The sequence below is a fragment of the Chenopodium quinoa genome, unplaced genomic scaffold, assembly GCF_001683475.1.
Source record: "Chenopodium quinoa cultivar QQ74 unplaced genomic scaffold, ASM168347v1, whole genome shotgun sequence".
In the NCBI taxonomy this organism is placed as follows: Eukaryota; Viridiplantae; Streptophyta; class Magnoliopsida; order Caryophyllales; family Amaranthaceae; genus Chenopodium; species Chenopodium quinoa.
This window is the reverse complement of record NW_018743434.1, coordinates 645,295-665,358: the sequence shown is the minus strand read 5'-3', so window position 1 is coordinate 665,358 and position 20,064 is coordinate 645,295. Positions and strand designations below refer to the sequence as shown.

The following is a 20,064-nucleotide window of genomic DNA, read 5'->3' as shown; positions in this document are numbered from 1 at the left end:
CGCCCTAAGCCTTCAGCTGGCTTCAGACGTCATTCAGCTCATCTTGGGCCTGGGAAGCTCGGCATCTTTGGCTTCCAGCTCAAGCTCAGCCTCAAAGAGCTTCGCATCCTGAGTTTCCAGCTCATTCCTAAGTCCTCAGACTGCTTCTTCATAGCTTCGTCTTCTGCCTGGGGAGCCTTCTCTTTGAAGTCCTTGACCATCAGACGCCAAGTCTCAACCTCTCACTGCACCCTCTGTTCAATGCGAGCCTTGAAGTTGGGAATGTCTGCAGCCCCGTACTCCTGGACCAGCGCTTGACCCTCGTCTACCTAAGGGAAGACGGTTTGCTCCAAATCCTGGCAGAAGGTCTGAAAATTGGCAGTCATGGCATCCACGTCAGCTCTAAGGGCAGTGGCCGCATCTTCGGAACTAGCCTCTTCAGTTCAGCAATCTTTGCTTGGCATTCAGCTTCCTCGGCCTTCTCTACCTTGGATTTCAGCCCATCGTTCATCTCTACAGCCAAGAAAGTGGTTATGAACGACCTGCAAAGTTGAGAAGCAATAATTAGCCGAAGTAAAAAAAAAAATAAATAAATAAAGGGAGATAGAGAGAAAGAGTTTAAACTTAAGTGAAAAATCTTAAGTACCGAAAGATTTACCTGCATTAGCAGCCTCTGATTTTTCAACAAAGGGATCCGGACCCTAGCAAGTGGCTCAGATGCGCCAGCGCCAACCCCAATGGTCCAAACCCTGACCCTCTCCAGGTCAGACATGCTAGAGAGGTATTCGAAGTACTCCATGGCCGAACTACGCCTAGACTCGAAGACGTTTCCTGGCATAGTCGGGAACAGGCACCAAAGGGGCAAAACAGAACCCCATCTCCGTAGACTGAAACATCTTGAAGGATTCAATAGCCGAAGTTGAAGGCATATTGGTGTTCTTGGCCTCCTCAGCTTTCTTTCCCCTTTGGCCTCCTTCAGACCATCAGCATCCAAACCCTTGAGGTCTTCATTCAAAATTAGCACTTCCTCGTCCTCAGGTGGGACGAGCAGTGCATCAGCTTCCCTCTGAACCTCGTCGGTAAAGGGCTCGGCCACGTGCCGAGGAGAGGAGAAAGAGCCAAACTAGAAATTTCAACCTCCTGAGTCTCAGGAGGAGCTTCCGCAGAGCCTCAACCTCCCCAAATGACTCAGGAGGAGGAGTCTTCGTTAGATTATCTCCCTCGGCACGAACCTCAGGAGGGGAGGAGTCTTTTCTTTCCTTTCCTCTGGCTTGTCCTCCTCATGCCGAGGTTTCTTGGCAAGGACAAGGGCAGGTTGAAACTGCCCAGGGTTAAGAACAACCCTTCTTCTCTTCGGGCCGGACATCTCTTCATCTGAAGAGGATTCTTCTCCAGCCGGCTCTCCTCTATTTCCTTTTTCTTCGTCAGACTGCAGCTGAAGAAATAAGGGGACAAAGAGCAATATGAGTACCAAGTCAAAAAAAAAAAAAAAAAAAAAAAAAGAAAGGCAACATCAAGACAAGTCTGGAAGGCTCACCGAAGTCTTCAATAGGCGTTCATCTTCAGCTTCCCTATCCTCTTCTTAACTTTCTCCTCTGCCGCCGAGGATCAGCAGTAGAGGTAGAAGGTTCAGCAGCGCTTCTAGAGGCATCGGCAACTCTTGCCGCCCTCACAGCAACAGCAGCAACAACAGCCTGTTCTGCAGGGCTCAGAAGGAAGAAAGGGTCACGTTTCTTCCACCAGACCTTCTGTGCCTCGTACTCAGCAACACTGACTATTTAAAGCTTAGTCTTGCGCAAAAAGAAGAGGTCGTTTCTGATGACTCAGTTATATCGGGAGCGTCTTCGTCACCCGCCTTGCAGCGTTAATCCCGAGCCGATTGTAGTTAATACCAGAATTTCCCTCGTGCAACACTGAAAAGCCGAAATTCAAGGGTTAGTCAGCACGAAAAAAGCAAACAGTAAAAGAAAAAAGAGAAAAGCAAAGGCCTTCGGCCCCAGCCGAACTCTTTACCCCCTTGGTTTTTTCGGCTGAGGCAGACAAACGGCAAGCATCTTCTCCTGGAAGATGTAGTGGTAACAGGGCAGCCAAGTTGTGGGCACTTGGGCCATTTCAGCCCGTGCCCCTTGGATTCTTCTCTTGCCGAAGAGAGTAAGCAGCTCCTTCTCATGATCATCGAACTCATCAGGTCCGATGCTCCTCATCTGGGGATCAGGCTCGCTCAAGTACCTTGGCCCGCCAAAATAGTTCGGATGGTCCTCTTCGGAAGGCGCCCGAACCCAAATTCATTGGCCCCGCCAATCCTTGTCCAAAGTATCATTCGACTAAGTGGTGAGATGCCCCCTATGGGTCTCAATCCGCCACCATCTAGTGCCATGATGTTCGTCTGATTGTTAGTTCGGCACCAATTTGTGGAGTTTCTGAAAAAACATGGAGGCTCGGCGGCAAAACCATAAAAAGGCACACCAGAGGAACGTCACCATCCTTCGGATGCTGGCGGGGGTTAATTGGCACAACGAGATGTTGTACCCGTTCAGCACTTCAACAACAAAGGAGTGCGGAGGAACCGAAGCCCAAACTGCAACTGCCGGAGTATACTTCCCGATGTACCCAGGGAGAGGACGGTGAATCCTATTTGGAGTTGTGGGCATTCGGCACCAATATCCATCTGCCTTCATTATGCCGTAAAAAATTTCAATTGCTTGGCAAAGCGCTAGAGGGGACTCTCGTCCACCCACCAGTCATAAGGAGGGGTGGTCATCAACCCGAAGTTCTCGGGGACGTTGCCACACTCCCTTGCTCCAGGGGGCAAAATCCCAAGGTCGGGCGCCCAGCTCCCGCCTTGGCCGGAGGTGCTAGCCTCCCCTGAATCTCGGGAGCGCGAATGACAACGGCACCGCAGGAATCGCGGCTCCGCTGGAAGAAGTTGTTGTCCCAACCTTGGACGAGGGTTGCGGCCCGCTCAAAGGGGCATCATCTCCAGCGAACGATTGCGTCCACGGAATCAGCTGAGGAACTTCCTCCTCCTCATCGACCACCATAGTCTCTTTCCTCGGTCTCGAGCCATTCTCATCAGTGGAAGTTCGAGAAATCGAGAAAAAGGGGGATGCTCTAAAAATCAAAGAAATCCAAAGAAATTTCGAAGAAAATTACCTTTACCAGAAGCGGAATTCGCCGATCTACAAGTTCGGAGCAACGAACTTTGGTTTCAGGTTTCGGATTGCTGAGAATATACGGAAAAAGGAAAGCGGTTTAACGGTGGTGATTAGCGAAGAGCAGAAAGAGAATTAGCAGGGAAATGAGGAGAGAGAGTGGATGAGTGGCTTAAAATGACTTTCTGGAAGCAGAATTTTGGGAGTCCGCGCCACTAAAACCCCCACTAACTCCACTTCAATGCAACCGTTTAAACACTTCTTAATTAACTTCCCATTAAACCTTCCAACTTCCCTAATCACTCTCTAAATAACTGTTATTGCCTCAATAACTACCCTAATTCAAACTCTAATTAAATCATTTACTTCCCTCCGTTTTGCAAGTAAAAACCCGGCCCGTCATGCTTCCGAATTGGGTCTGGGGGGCAAGTTGTTTGGGTCCAATTTACTTCAATTGGGTCGGTCCATAAATGATTTAATTACAAAGCCAAAAGCAAGGTTCAACTCTCCAAATAATTGCTAAGTTAGTCAAGGCCCAGTCAACGTGGCAAACCCACTTGATTTAAGGTCCATTCATCTATTGAGCAAAGGTATAAAAGCCTTCAATCTTCTCTCTCTACATTCATTCAATTAAAGCCTCAAGTAATTAATACTCTTGCATAGATTTCTCTCTCTAAACACTGTATTGACTTCGGCATCGAAGGGGTCATCCTCGCACAACCCCCGAGGCCAGTTTACGTGTGTTTGCTGTGCAGGAAACCCTCGACCCAGTCATCACTTGGATCGAGATCAATCTTCAGGCCACAGAAAAGGACCTTGCCGAAGGTCCTATTGTTTTTACCCGAAACAGACAGTAACAATTAAAGGAATACAAAAAAAAAATGCAGCAAAGCAATGGTAAAAGAACAAGAAAGGTGATGTTTGTAGTGACCCGTGAGAGAGAATAAACATTCAAAGAGAAAAAAATTAAATTTGCGGAAGCTAGATCGAAAACCTAAGCTGTGACACTATGTTAGATTTCGGGGAAAACTCCTCAATCTGGAGTGTGTACCATTGATCAATATATATAGAGTTTTATAAGACTCGTAATCCTAGTACGATATGGATACAAAATATATACAAATATTATCCTAATCTGCGACAAATATTATCATAACTATAATATCTATCATATGCATTTACATGTATGTTATGCTAATAGTTTTACTGTAGATTTTATTCCGTTGTTTGATTGATATTTTCATGTTTATTAAAAGGCATTTATAAATAAATCTTTAGTCATATAGTCACTAGATTGTATAGTTTTATTGGTAATAATATGCATCATTTATGTAATATAATGTATACTACTTTTAAATATTTTCAACACAACTAATTAACAATAAATTTTTATTTTCAATTGTAGTTTTAATAATTTTTGCGTTATTTTTTTATTTTTCTATATGCATTGTATTTTTTCTATTCCTCATGAGTTGCCTCATTTTTATATTATATCACAATTAATTATGAAAAATGATAATTAGAACCGTGCATCGCACGAGCACTAATCTAGTTATGAATAGTGTTAAGCCGATTATATCCCTAAAAATGTCTATTTACATATATACCCATATTTATACATGCAAATCAAATGTGTGACATTTTTTCCCTTTCTTATCACATTTGTAGCACTGTAGCATAGCTTTTTAGCTTTTTAGCTTTTTTTTTTTTTTTTTTTTCCCTTTTTCTTTTCTACCTTTAAAATTTTTGAGATAACTCTTATATTTATATATAGTGTTTAAACAATTATACCCTTTAATTTGTTTATTTACTTATTTACCCTTATTAATGTTAGTTTACTAATTTATTGAACTCTAAGAATAGTCTGCAAATATTTATACCCTTAAAAAATTTTGTTTATATATTTTTCTTCTATAATATTATCAACTACTAATTTTGTGATATAAAATCAAACTAAAAGAGATTCCTGAACATGGCTAGCTATGCACGCGCATCACACACGTTAGTCACCCTAGTTACCAAAAAAATTTCAAAGTTCATAAGAAGTGTTATGTACAAATTTTAACTATAACTGTCATTACCACCAGCTGAATAGACCGTTTGAGATTTTTGGCTAATCAATCCTCACTTAGGACTGGTAAAAAGTCAAAGAGAGCAGTCCAACATGAATATTTCACTAATTCACAGATATATACGAAGTATATTGCAGTACCGAGTTGGTACTGGATAGTATGATGCTGCAGTACTGGATATATACGAAGTATATTGCAGTACCAAGTTGCCTGATAAAATCCGGCTAGAATTACACATTCATTCAGGGCAGTGGAAGAAAATAATAAGTCCCGTCAAAGTAATAAACAAACTGTGATGTCAACAATATACAACCTTCGCTAAGAGTTCATTGCCTCATCTTCATGATAGAATGTATATGTGCCTTCTCTCTCCATAATTTTGGTTATTTACATATTTGAAATGAAGGGAGAAAATTGAATGGGGCAAGAAGGGGTTTTACTTTAGATAGTTCTTTCGACAGCAATTCATTGGAAACGTTCATCCTCCATACAGACAGCAGCATAAATTGCTCAACAGATATCATTGTTTTTGCTGGGATTCACATGTACATAAAACGCTGAACAAAGATCAGTTCTTTGTGAAAAGAGCACCTCCTGACCAGATCTAGCATTTCAACTAAACAAATCCACGAGCATATAGTCTATACTATCAAGGCCTGGAGAAAAAAACATGGATGGCCTGAATGCCTAACATTCACAGGAGCAAACTACATGTGTTCTAAACATATAATAGATCAGGCAGCCCTCACCTTGAGCCTAAGTTCTTCATCGCCTTTTAGCTTCTTTGGGCTTAGGGGGTCAGAGCTGAATTTCTGCACAAGAATCTTGTAACAAGGCAAAAGTACAACATAAAGTAGGGCCAGGATGAACGGTGCTGCAAGCAGCCACCCCACCAACTGTACACAGAGTTAAAAAAAAAAAAAAACAAAACAAAAAAAAATCAAATCAGCATCACAATTTAGTGCAAATGCAGGAAAAATAACTTAGACAAAAGAACAGTACAAGCATGAAAACATAACACTGAGAAGGCTACTGATGTATAAGTTTATAATAAGGGGAACTTAAGATGTATTAATGTAATGGATAAGGAACTTTGGATGAATGACCCTAAGCAGCACAATAAAGCAAGTTCTATTAAATAATCACGCAAAAGAAAATCCAGTGTCTTTTAGAGTATGTTCTACTCAACTTATTTTAACTTGTCTCAGATAAAAAAAAAAATTCAAAAAGTTCAATAACAGCGTAAAAGGGGAAAAAATAACATAGGTTCAGATAAGTCAAATTGAGCTGAAAAGGTTATACCCCCTAGTGTTGTTTTATTTATTTATTTTTTTCCCTTTGGTTGACAACAGCAGAGTACCAGATTTCAGTTGAGAAACAATTGACGACAAAAGTAATAATGAACAAGTTAGGAAAGGTCAGTTTGAAACTTATTAAAATAAAAAGAACAAGCACTTTGAAATATTAGGTGGTTAAGTGATCATCATCGTCATCATAAGCCTCTTAAATTTCAAACCAATTTGGTATATTGGGATCTGTCATCAAAGATTTCTAATGGATAAAACAGTTATGATCAAGGATAAAAACAGACCATACAAAGAAAAACCAAATTCTGATGACTGAACTTAACCTAAAGAGATGATGTTGCACCAAAAAAACAAAAATTAAGGAAAACATGTCCCTTTAAGCTAAAGAAATAGGAGCATCAACATGAGAACGCCTTGATGAACAAAAGGTTTCATGGCACCTTGAATCATATCTAAAAGAAAATTTATATATCCTTTTTCAATATTTTTTGGATTGGAACTTTCAATACAAGGGGAATATGTTGTACTTGTACTTCAATACTAACAATTTCTTTATGAATTTTAACTGACAATGAATCTAATGAACCCATATGATATATATTATCTATATTTTGCTCTGTAATTGCTCAATTTGAATAACAAGGAGCATATGACTTTGAAAATGAATTTGATAGATAGTCACAATTTTTTATTTTATTTTATTTTTTTAAGACTGGACCATCAACTAAATGAGATTTTCTAATATCAACCATAGGAATACATTTTTTAGGAAACCTAGGGTTGAGTGTTATCCACGTGAATATGGTTTTAGCAGTGAACTGCCATCAAAGAATGTCTAACAAGTTCATTTAACTCATTAGCTGCCTGTATTTATTGCTTACTTGAGAAAAGCAGTCAACCAAACAACAAATTTCTGGCTATTATCTGGTAGCTTATGTTTACCATTTTGAAGTGATAGGGAGGTTAGATATACGAAATAATCATATATCTAATCTTCAAAACAAAGAAGGGTATTTTATTCCACCTTTAATCCATCCTTTTTTGTTAACTATACATAACTGAATCAATGAACCCAAAAAAGAGGTAACAATACATACTTGGTATCTTTTAAACTGTCACAAAAAATGTAAAAGCCATACATACTAGCACTTTGGAATTCGGAATTTAAAAGACCAAAGCAAATGTCTCTTTAAACTCTACCTATATTTCCTATATGCTGCTATTACTAGATTACCAAATAACCCTTTTTCTAATCATCTTCGAGACGGAGAAAAAAGCCATTTGAGATTGTCAAAAAGTCTTTGAAGTTGTGTAGAACAGGCTGGCACTGCCACCTTTCCTTCAGCCTTACCCATGGTAGAAGTTTCGTACTTTCATTAAAGCCACTAGGGCTATGGTATACAGGTGTTGTTTGGTGTGCAAGGTATACTGTACACACCGCCCAAAATAATAGAGAGAGCAAACAAGTAGAGAGGCGGGAAGAAGAAATATAATAGGTTGAATTCATACCGCATGAACAATGCTTAGTAGAACATCAGTTGAAGCTTGGCCTGTCAGAACCTTCTTCAAAGCATCAGAGGTCAATGGAAATTGAGGACCACCACAGATAGCTTCACCAAGACGCAGGAAGGGTATCACCAAACTACAAAGCATAGAAACTATAATATAGCAGATCACAAAATTAAGGGTACAAATGAACCACAAGGGTGGGTACAAATGATCCACAAAGGTAAAATTATAAGACCAGCAACCCAATTACAGTCAGAAAAACATTGAAGTAGATTTAACCTCATAGGAGATATTTCCCATTATTCATTTTAAAAGAAAATTACCTCAATTCAATGGGAGTAGCTACAAAATTCGCCAGCAGCACACTTGCAGGATGGCAACGTGACCCCAACAAAGGAATAGCAATTCCACATAAAAAAACAGTTACCCCTGTTAAAGTTAAATTTAGCATGTACATTCTCAAATGAACATTACTTAAACTCAGTAGTCGCACTTAGAAGCATGATACCAATAGAGCAATTATAACAACAGACTTCTACTGCAACTTCCAAGGGACCAATCTACTTAATAAATGACTATCTTATTTCAGCAATATATATATGGTGTGTTTACGCGCACACACACACACTAACGCTAAAACATTACCTAAAACGCACATACTCTATTGGAAGCCAAATATGTGAGGCATGATTTATCATTTCAAGACCAATAGGTGAAGGTAAATGGTGAACCACAATTGGTGGTCGAAAATAAATATTTTTTTACTAGTTTAATAAAAATTTCTTAGATATTTGAGTAAAAAATAAACTTCCAATAAATTGATACGTGAAGGTAAATGGTGAATACCACAAAATAATAAAATGAGTCAAAAATCCTTTGTGTACAAAAATGCAAGGATTTTGGGAAGAAAGATAGTTTTAAACTTAGATATTAATTCTCTAGTTACTAGTTGTAGAGTTCCAAATGACTTCACAAAGCAATTTAGAGGTAAAACCATACAAACATGCATCTTTGAGCAAAAGAAAGAAGAAAACACTGAGAACATGGAAACTAAAACACATTTATCATCACATTATTTTTCCCTTTGAAATGCGGAGTATATATGGCCCGTATAGTATATGGTAATGTATGGAGGTGATGTAAGAAATGTTTAATCAAGGTTATGCTTATCCATATCTCTTTTTTTCATAATTTCCAATTTTCAATAACAAGATTAACAACTCATTAACACATGTAGAGGTAGTAATGTAGTATTGACAATTGACTAAAAACTAGAAACATATGAAGAAAACACAGGATTGGAGTTCCATCAACATGGACATTAGCAAGTGACATCCTTTACAAGATTATATAGAAATATCTGTTCCTATCACCCCCCTTTATCACCACTTACCAAACAGGCCGATAGAGTAATACATATCATAGTACCAACAATTTAAATCCACAAAACAACACCAATTACAATTGCAGATAGCTCAACACAAACACATAATCAACTTTAACAACAAGCTATATCCAAAAACAATTCATTTAAACAGCAAAAAAAATACTTAGTACTAAGTATTAAAAGTAGTCATACAATCATACCCAAAAGCTCAAAATTTCACATCAACAGTAAAAATACAAAATTTCTACTCAATTAAACAGGAAAAAGAGGAGATAACATACCACATATTGGGAATACACCCAAGGTAAAACCCAAAGATGTTGAAAATGCCAATTGCTTAGACTCAGCACCCCTATAATCATTCCAATTACACAATAATTAATTACATTAATCATGATATTAAGCAATATATGCTAATTTCGAAAATGGTCAATAAACCCAAATCAAAGCTTGGAAATTTGAACTGAAACAAACATTAAAAAAGATTATTTGACATAGATTATGATACCCACCTCAAAAGGGTCAATAATTTGGAGATTATCAAAGTAAAAAGGTCCAAAATTTAAGAAAAAAAATGAGTAGAAAAATGCACAAATAATCACTAAAAATAGATAGAGAAGAAAACCTGCGTAAAATTTGGAGAAGGGGTTCGACGATCTTGTTGTGAAGCCAGGTACCCAAAGCAGACGTCGGATTCCGCATTTCTCGGGTCGGGTCGGGTCGGATCGGGTTGAGAGAGAAAAGATATAGCTAAAGAAGAGTAATAATGGTTTGAGATCCGAGATGGAGTGGAGGCAAACTGAAATTAAAGTTTCCATTTTTGTTCTCACCTCATGTTTATTTTATATTTATTTTCTTGTGACTCACTCTTTTCATTTTTGTTCTCACCTCATGTTTTAATTATTTTTATTTTCATGTCACAATCACTGAATCACATAAGATATTCTATTAGTCAATGGCTCAACTTAGAAATTTAGAATAGTGCGAGTTTAAAATGTACTCGGTATTTTGGATAAATTTTACTACCTTCTGTAAAGTTCATTTTATTATAGCTCAACTCAAAATAAAAAAAGTGCGAATTTGAGCAAATTTGGAATACCAAAACCCAGCCTAGCCCTATGCTTGATTAGTGTATTAATTTCCATCTTTGCTTAAAAACTTGAGGTGCACTCACATTTATCTAATTAGACATTCCATTTGTCCTAAATTACTACACATCCTTGACCTGTATTGGATTTTTGTCATCATAAGTTAGTACATTATATTAGTGTATAATGAGGTTATTTTTTAAGTGGATGCAAAGAAAAATGAGAGTCATAAAAAAATAACGAAAAATATATGTTGTTTTGCAAAAGTGTTTTAACAAGTATAAGATGAAGCCAGGTTTCTTTTTGAGAGACAAATAAGTTTATCTTGGTGGCAAAATTGTAAATATTTTCACGTTTAGAGTAAAAAATTATTTAAAAAAACTTTTATCTGGCGCCTACCCAATCATGACCCACCTCCATGGTTTCATCTTCTTCCTCCTTCGATCTCCACCCACCTTCACTTTCTTCCTCTGATCCTCACCCATCTTCTTCAATTTCTTCTTCAAGTTGCTTCAACAGAGAACACCAAACCCCGACACCACCTATGTCAAATCCAACAAAAACCCTAAGAAAAATATATAGAAATTAAGGGAGTCATTAACTCTAAGTGAAAGGTATGTGTCGTTTGCTAGTGTGACTTCCCTCTATTGAGTTCACCATTGATGGTGTCCAAGGTGTTCATGAGCTTCTTCGTATTCATGAGTTCTCCAATCTTCATTGAAGTTGTTCTAGAGTGTCTCTTCTTAAAGATGGCAAAAATAACCTTGTTTTAACTTTAGAAATGACAAAAATGCCATGTAATATAACTTGAATTTTCTCCAAGTATAGGATGGCCTAATAAGAAAAGTGTAACAAAACATCTTGGACATATATAAGTGCTTAACATATAGATCTCCTGCCTAAAACATCAAAAAAAAAAAAAAAAGGGTGGAACAAATGGATTATAAGTCCTTTGACTTAATTTCGCAAGTCATGTACCTTCCATACACACCCCAGGTTTTGGGCAACAAAACTCAAAGAAGCACAAGAAGCATACAACTAACCCCATACCAAATTCAGGCTCTTTGAATATTGCAAGGAAATTATGTACTATATTACATATACTGGCATCCTAGGATAACTTCCTAATCATCATGGAGTTGGCAAAAGGCCTTCCTTACAAAATGAAAATTCGATTAATACAGTCCAAACAAGTCCTATGTTCATTAGTTTGTTGTGTCTCAGTTCATCTGTCCCATTCTGAATCCATGCTCCGCAGACCAACTTTCGTTGCATTCTCCTCCTTAAAAACGGGCGGCTGGCTAGAGTATCGATCCCAACCCATGATGTGAGGCAACGCAAACTACAAAACCAAGTCATATCAAAGGCCAGCAAGAAGCAAATATACTGATGATAGTATTTGCTAACAAAATAGATGCATTCAACAGAACTGCGGCAACTGTCAGTCGTTAAGTTGACGAGCAGTACCATATACTAAACCAGTCACTAGTTGGTCTATGATTCGAGAGATCGTTTGAACTCTTCTTTTGTGAAGAGTTGTAGAAGGACAACAGACATAAGATTTGCAAGGGTGAAAAGAATTGGTTCCTTTTCACAGCTGTTATACTAGCACCAAAGAAAGGGGGGATATTACACCTCAAATATTTGAGTATCATATCCAATATCAACAAATTCGTAAAATTTTGTAATGCAACTCTCAATATTTAACAAAAAATCGAAACCTTCGCAAATTTCCATTACTGCTCCTACATAAATTTATCAGTTACATTAGGACACCGAAAAAAGCTAAAAGTTATTGCTGGTAGTATCTTCAAATTAATTACAGGCAACTAACTACAAGATATCTCCACCTTTGAGTATGGAGAAGAGGAATGAGAAAAAACTTATAATTGTTACCCAGAAGAAATAATTAGCTGCCCTTACATTTATAAAGCTAGACATCTCCACCTTTGAGTATGGAGAAGAGGAATGAGAAAAAACTCATAATTGTTGTCCAAAAGAAATTATTAGCTGCCCATACATTTAAAAAGCTAGACAAACTGAATATCAATAGAAGGGATGCAAGTATATGAAACATCTTACAAAGGTTCCAAGTCATGAGCATGATAATCAAGAAGCGGAAGTCTAAATGGTCATACATTAAACATGAAACCACCTAATCCCACTAATATTGCATATTTCCAAGAAATGATTGATTAGTTTCAGGAATTTGATTACAATTGAATACAGTGACGTGATAGGAGCAAAGAAGAAAATTGAAGAAATGTACGGCAATGAATACTGTCAACTCTGACTATTTTTTGACTGAGATTAACTCTTGAAAATCTCTGAAATTAACAAAGAGATCCCGGCAAATACCTGTTGGTCCACATATCCAACTACTAATACCCATCACCAGATTTTTCTTCTAAATTATAAGTGAAAACTGAGGTTCACTTATTATCAATTAGAGTTCAGATTGTTTAAGAATATGAGAAAGCAAGCAACAAATTTCAAGATGAGAAATGTGCAAAACTGTCAGAGTATGTTATTATTAACCAGGATACAATAATATTTACTCCCCTCCCACCCACCGAGCCACTGGCCACCATCCACACACAAATTTAAAAAATGCGAGGAATTTAAAAGAGGGAGTTTAAGGTCTCATACACTGAATGACGTGCGCATGACAGCAAATTCAGCACTTGTCACAGGAACAGAAAAGCGCTCATTGGTCTTCGTGATATTATTGGTAACACCTAGAAAGATGGAAAGCAGAAGGATCAAATGAATAGACAAACAGTTTTCTAAATAATTGTTGCAAGCCAAGGTAACCTTTAACTCTTTAAGGCAAACATCCAGTAAACTAGTATAATTGAGAAAGGAAATTTATTCAAACCTAACATATTCATAGCACAGTAGTTTAAACTTTAAAAATAGGTGCCTATTACTCCCTCCAACCCTTTTTACTTGCCCCAATTCCTTTTTAAGAAATTCTCTTTGTTTTTTCTCTTGGGTTGGTCCCACATTTGCCCACCCGTTATTTTTTTATTTCTCAACTATTTTACTTGCATAATACCTCGTGCAAATGGCTATGGGACTAGTAAATAGGGATGGAGGGAGTATACAAGAATTTTAAAGCTAACCTTATATGAATTTTTCTAGCAAACTGTAAACCAATACCACCAGGCCTTAAATATAATTAATAAATACATAAAACCTAATTTGGTTTTCAATTATAGAGGATTCAGAAGGCAACAAAGTATTCATCTACAGCTAACCCAAACTTGTAGGAATGAACAGAGAGAAAAGATACAGTAGAAACAAGACTTACTCAAAGACATGAAATAACCAGTACCGTCTGGACTTGGTTTAATTGATAAGCTCTTTCGCACTTGGCCAGCATTACTAACATTGTCATATACAAGGTAAGGATTAATTTCACGATGCAGTCATGCAAAACATGATAGAAAAACTATTCTATGACAAAAATTAACCTTGTCTGCATAGCAGGATCATGGAAAAAATCACAAGAACCATTAGGACCCAACGCAATCAAAGAGCCAACCTCAGTGGGTGACAATGCAAACATCTGAAGAATCAGACCAAGTCAGTCAAACAATCAAGAGGTAGGAGAATGACAAGAAGAATATGGGACACTTGTCTCACCTTTAACAGAAATTAATAAACTAAATAGGTGACTATGTGACATACAAGATGGTAAAGCAGATCAACAACTAGAATAGTTGAGCTACATGCTCCAAGTCCAAGGTTAGCATCTACTTTGTATACAAGTGATAATGCTCAGAAGATCAGTATATATACCCTTGCTTTCTGACCTATGAAGAATCATATACACTGATCTACTTCAAAAATGATTCTGAATATAAGCAGATAAGTATCAATTGCTCAGCCCGTCAAACCAATATTTCTCCAGTTATTATGGATAGTTACATATTCACTGATCACAACTAATGGGCCAATGAAAGAATAATTTGGCCAATAAGAATGATATATGAATCATGCCACATCAACTATAACTTTTATGAGACATCACAATAATGCATGCTTCTACAATCGCAGACATCACCGTGATATAGACTACAACTACAATTTAAAACCCTGCTTCGATCTTGATTGCAAACCAAGAACAGATCTCTTCCATATGATAAATAGTCAAGAAACTGTAACAGACGATGGGAAATATCATATGCATAATCTCAAAACAAAAAATTCAACAGTGTCCTTGCAGCTTTTCCTAAGACTGCTTGTTCAGCATCCGAAGTAAAGAGGGTTTCATGCCTTTATTTCAGGTAATGCATCCCTGTGAAGACATAAAGCTAACACATACTATGTACTACATTTATTCATCCGTTTTAAACTTAAACACTATGATCCAATCCAAACATAACAGCTACATTGAGGAGTCTATATCTTAGTGGGAAAAGGGATGTATCAACGTATCATGTATATAAGCCTGACAGTAAACTGTTCAATAGACCCGCGGAACAAGCAATTATCTACCTGCTTCCTCTGCCAGTCGTACTTGCGCTCTCCCACAGAAGGAGAAAAGGACATCATAATAAATCCTTGACGCTTAACTCTGATACCAGACTGCACACCAAAAAATTTATTATTAACAACCCCAGAAAAAATTATTAAGAATAGCTTATGTTCATGCTTCATACATCAACTTTACAAAATTTTGGAGGAATGGGTTCAGCAGAGAATGCCGCTTTTCCCTTGTACACATAGTATGGTGCAAAAATGCGATCTGCACGTTGTAAGAAACATCTCAGATACATGAAAGGGCTCATCAAACTCAATCAACCACAATGCAATTCCAAAAGGAAGAAAAAAAAGAATCCATTTGATATTGCTATTACCATTGGTAAAAGTCTTTTGTCCAACTGTAGACATGCCAGCACAGCCCATCAAAGCGTGCAAGCAAAAGACATCTTGTGTAAGATTACTCCGTTTGAGGAGTTGTCCAGGAACATTGCCCCTTAATTTCAGGAGAAAATAGAATAGAATGTCACTAAAAAATTCAGAAATAAAATAGCTTATTCTAATTTGGCAATTGGCATCCTCATAATCAAAGCAGTATTGATGACAATGCTAAGGTAGGGCTCTATTTAATTAATAAGAAAATGATTTACTTCTACTTAATGATAAAACTAAGCCGGAAAAATAAGTAAATAACGCTTGTTCCATCACAAAAAGAGCGTATGAACAAACTCCCCAGTCAACCTCCTTCCGTCATTCAATGCATTACCATCACTCTTTGCGGATTAGAATTCTATACCATCAAGGTCATTACACTAAAATATGTGCTAAAATTTTCTGCATCTGCAACCATTTCAAAAACTTTCTTTCTAGTCGAATCAATTTACGCCGAAATCTATTTGCAAACCCCCTTTTATTTTGGCCAAACATACTCCGAAACATCAACACAACGTACAACAACCTCTTCAGCCACATTCAGTCAGCCCAAAAGTATCCCAAAGCTCCAAATGCATGAAAACCACTTAACCATCAACACAAAGAACAAATTCAGACATTTCAATCCCCATTTTAATTTTATTTATTAATTAGGAGGGAGAGTACCATCAAAAATCAACATCACTCACAAATTATTAACAAATATTTTCTATTAAACAAACAAATACGAAATCAATGCTTAAATAAAATAAAACAAAACAGAGAAATGCACATTCAGTTCGACGCAAGCATAAAACTATAGCAGAAATATAGTCAATTTACAGAGTAATGCTACAATAAACAGAAAACCAAAACCCTAATAGCAGTAAATAAACGGTAGAAATAAAATTGAAAAGACGAATCAAGGAAAAGGGGGGAAAATAGGAACCCTAATTGCAAAGATTGAAATTAAGCAGAAAGTAGAGTAAACCTGGACTTGAAAATGGTGGCTAATTTCATCATCTTGCTTGAAATTTCGGAAGAAAATGGCTGAAGCAAGGGGCCTGTAGTGTGCAGCAAAATAGGGGGTTTTCAGCGGGAAGAGTGAGAATACTCGACTGTCTAAAATTTACAAGTAGACTGTGAATTAAGATTTTTCAAATGTTTGCACCAAAATAAAAATTTAAAAGGTTCTTTTTTAAAATAAAATGTAAAATCTACTTCGTATATTAGGAAGTACTTGTATAATTTTACAATTTTTTTCCCTAACTTCTCCCCAATAACTCTTCAAAATTAAAAAAAAAAAAAAAAAAACTTTCACATTTTTTATATTATTATTCCCATGCATTAGCAAGGATACACTCAAGTATAGATAAATTAGGAGTTTAGGAATTAGGAGATTTAGGACATTCTTTTTTCAAGATTATTCAAAACTGGGTATCTTCGCCAATTCGCCTTGGTAGAACTAGTCCTCCTATAGGCCAATTCGTTTTCTTAACACAAGTTCACTGGGAAAAATAAAAATGCATGAAAAAATAATGTTAAAAAAAAAAACTTTATTCAAATTAAAAAAATTATAAATCATGGGATATAATGACAAATAAATAGAGATTGAATAGATAAAGGTTTCAAATTTACGAAAATAATTTTAAATGATAATGAAAAAATTACTAAACACACTCTTGGGGACTTTTTAGTGGTGGTGGCGGTGGTAGCTTCAAGGCTTAAGGTAAGTGGGAAGGGAGATGTAAGGATAATATGGACTTTTCCATCATTAAATATATTCTCAAAAGACTAGTTCCCACTATTCAAGGAACGGTTGAGTAAATCATGCAATAACCATCCAAAATATACAACAACTCAAAGCTATACAAAGGGGCAATCACTCCACCTCAAGGTATAACCAATCGAACGGAAAGACACGCTAAGAAATCTCAATTAGCCATTCAATGTTTTCTTCCACCTCCTTCCACTAAAAGAATTCTCAATCAACTACTATATTTTACTCTCAAGTGATCTGGGAAACACAATCTTATAATCCCATTAAAGGTATGTAATCGGCGAGAGCAATTGTCTTGGCCTTCTGAACGCAATTAAGTTACATGAATGGGAGAGTAATAGTTTTCACCTTGTCTTAGATGATATATATCATGTTAGTGGTTCTCTATAGTGTGTGTCTTGCAGCTTTGTTCATAGGGAGGAAAATTCATGCCTTGGAGTCTTGGACAATAGAAAGGCGTATTTGGACTATTGACTTTTCGTCTTATATTGTTCCTTTTTTGGAGCACGATTTCTCTATGAATGAAGCTTAGTAGCCCTCTTTTGGCCTTCAAATATAAAATTTGTTCTTTTTTTTTTAGGGGTTGTTAAATATCGCCCTCGAATATCTAACTAACGCCCGCAAAATAACATAAAATTACGTACTTATCCTTATAATAACGATTTTTAAAATAATTAATTTTACCTCAATTTCACACTTCATAAGTGCTAGCAAACAGAAGTAATTATAATAAAAAACACAGGTAATATAATCACAATAATAATAATAACGAATACGTGAAATTCAAAACCAAAAAGAAAATAAATTCGAAATTCCCAGGCAAACGCCCAGAAATTTCGAAAAACCTAGGCAGAAACGCCTAGTTTTTTCGAAAGTTCCTAGGGTGTTCGAAAAAACTAGGCGTTTCCACCTAGGTTTTTCGAAATTTCTGGGCGTTTGCCTGGGAATTTCAGAAACAAAAAAAAGTTAAATAAGCGTACCGGTTCTGTACGGTCCGACGAGCCTCCGGCGAGCAACATAGGTGGTATTTCTGGTCTTTCGTTGTCTTCCATGGGATCCAACGATTTAGGTTTTGCAAAATTTAAATTATTTGTTTGATTTTGAAAAATACAGTAGTTGGTGGTTCAACGTGATCGTTGGTGGCCGGTAAACATTAGAGAGAACGGTAAAAATTTTTGTGTAGGGTAAAAGTGTTAAGTTTAGGTAAAAATAATTATTTTATAATATTTTTATAACAAGGCTACGTACCTCATTTTAGGTTATTTTGCGGGCGTTAGTTAGAGATTTGAGGGCGACGTTTAGCGACCCACTTTTTTTACCTAACCCTATCCAGATTTTGGCTATTTGGCTATTAACCACCACTAGGTCAAAATCATATTGTAATTTTCTTTTTTTTTTTTTACCAAATTTGAGTTTTAACCGAAATTCTGATACCATGTTAGATTCCAAAAAAACTCCTCAATTTAAAGTGTATGTTATTGATCAACTTATAGGGTTACAAGAATAGACCTAACTGTGCTAGAAAACCTAGTAAGATGAGTATACAAAATATATTATGACAAACAATATCATATTATAATATCTATCATTAATGATACTTAAAATATAATAAGAGTATTAATCTTAAACTATATGAAACTAAAACTAACCTTAACATACATAGCAATAAATTGAACCAATCTTAAAATTAATTTACATATGATTGTATTTTGTAACGAGCAAGCCCTATCCCCTATTTACTCAATTGAGTAATAATTTTCGTTCCTCAAATGACATTATTGTAAATCTGAACAATTTTTTGAATTTTTTTTTTTAAAATTATTTTTACAAGCTGACTTTGCATTTGACACCGTAGTAATTTCCAATTTGACAACTTTTTGTAAATCTGAACAACTTTAAAAAAATTTTTTTTTAAATTATTTTTACAAGCTGACTTTGCATTTGACACCGTAGCAATTTCCAATTTTCCGGCATTTCACTCATCTTCTTCCTGAGGATACAAATTCCACCATGTCACCCATCTTCTTCTTCAATTTTATTTCACCCACCACCCTTTTTACCATTCTGACACCTTTAATCTCCACCCACCACCATTCAAATGAAAACCTAAAAACAAGTGAGAAATAAAGGGCATAATCAAGCTCAAAGGGTAGGGGTGTTATGTTCCTCCATTGACATAACCCTTAGCTTCTAAAATTTCCATTGAAGCTAGCTTCTGACATCTCCATTGAAATGAAATTGCGAACAGTCGACGTGAATTTCCATACCACACGTTAACTCCATTTTCTGGACTATAACCAGACATGACAAATTACCCCCACCTTAGGTGGCAAAATGACCAGTGTGTCCTTTAAATAACATGGATTATTACTTAAATTGAGTAACTTAGATTTTCTCTTTTGTAACAACCCGAAGTATTGCTAAAATTATAAATTAATTTTTTTAATTTTAAATCATATGTGACACAAATCCAAGTACTAAAATCATGTCCCACATGACACACAAAAGTAATTTATATACTCATTTTTACATTTAATCATCTCATATCACTTTGACACACTCCCTTTATCCCTTAATTTTGCCCCATTTGCTTTTTATTGTCTCTAAGAAATACAATTCACTGTTAAATATCTTAAACTTGTGTTAATGAAGTTATAAGAAAATAAATATTATATTACAAAAAACACACTACTAATTCATATATTATATGAAACAACATACTACAACAAAACTAATAGTTACCATATAAATAATTTATTTTTATGGATTAATGTGAACGAGTGATCAACATTTTTAACCTTTAACTCTCAAAATTCAAATGGAGCAAACATTAAAGGAATAAGGTGGAGTATCAGATATAAATTTGATACATACCAATCTACTAAATTGTG

At 36.2% G+C, this 20,064-nt stretch overlaps 2 protein-coding genes across 3 annotated transcripts; both read right to left on the bottom strand.

Moving 5' to 3' along the window:
- Positions 1-5,409: 5,409 nt before the first annotated feature.
- Positions 5,410-10,251, bottom strand: LOC110739158. 2 transcript variants are annotated; one of them, XM_021919623.1, is made up of 6 exons: positions 10,032-10,251; positions 9,688-9,758; positions 8,343-8,448; positions 8,020-8,152; positions 5,953-6,099; positions 5,410-5,735 (listed from the first exon to the last, which is right to left on the bottom strand). In XM_021919623.1, exons 1-6 carry the CDS (start codon positions 10,106-10,108, stop codon positions 5,724-5,726), a joined length of 546 nt encoding a protein of 181 aa, XP_021775315.1. In that variant the 5' UTR covers positions 10,109-10,251; the 3' UTR covers positions 5,410-5,723. The 2 variants fall into 2 exon arrangements, with proteins under 2 accessions (XP_021775315.1, XP_021775314.1); XM_021919622.1 differs by having other exon boundaries at positions 5,410-5,859; positions 10,032-10,247.
- A 1,156-nt stretch (positions 10,252-11,407) lies between these two features.
- On the bottom strand, positions 11,408-16,867 carry LOC110739157 (single-stranded DNA-bindig protein WHY2, mitochondrial-like). The gene is made up of 8 exons (XM_021919621.1): positions 16,385-16,867; positions 15,360-15,478; positions 15,162-15,247; positions 14,998-15,087; positions 13,971-14,065; positions 13,808-13,881; positions 13,144-13,232; positions 11,408-11,836 (listed from the first exon to the last, which is right to left on the bottom strand). The coding sequence occupies exons 1-8, from the start codon at positions 16,414-16,416 to the stop codon at positions 11,720-11,722; spliced, it is 702 nt and encodes a 233-aa protein (XP_021775313.1). The 5' UTR covers positions 16,417-16,867; the 3' UTR covers positions 11,408-11,719.
- Positions 16,868-20,064: the final 3,197 nt, after the last annotated feature.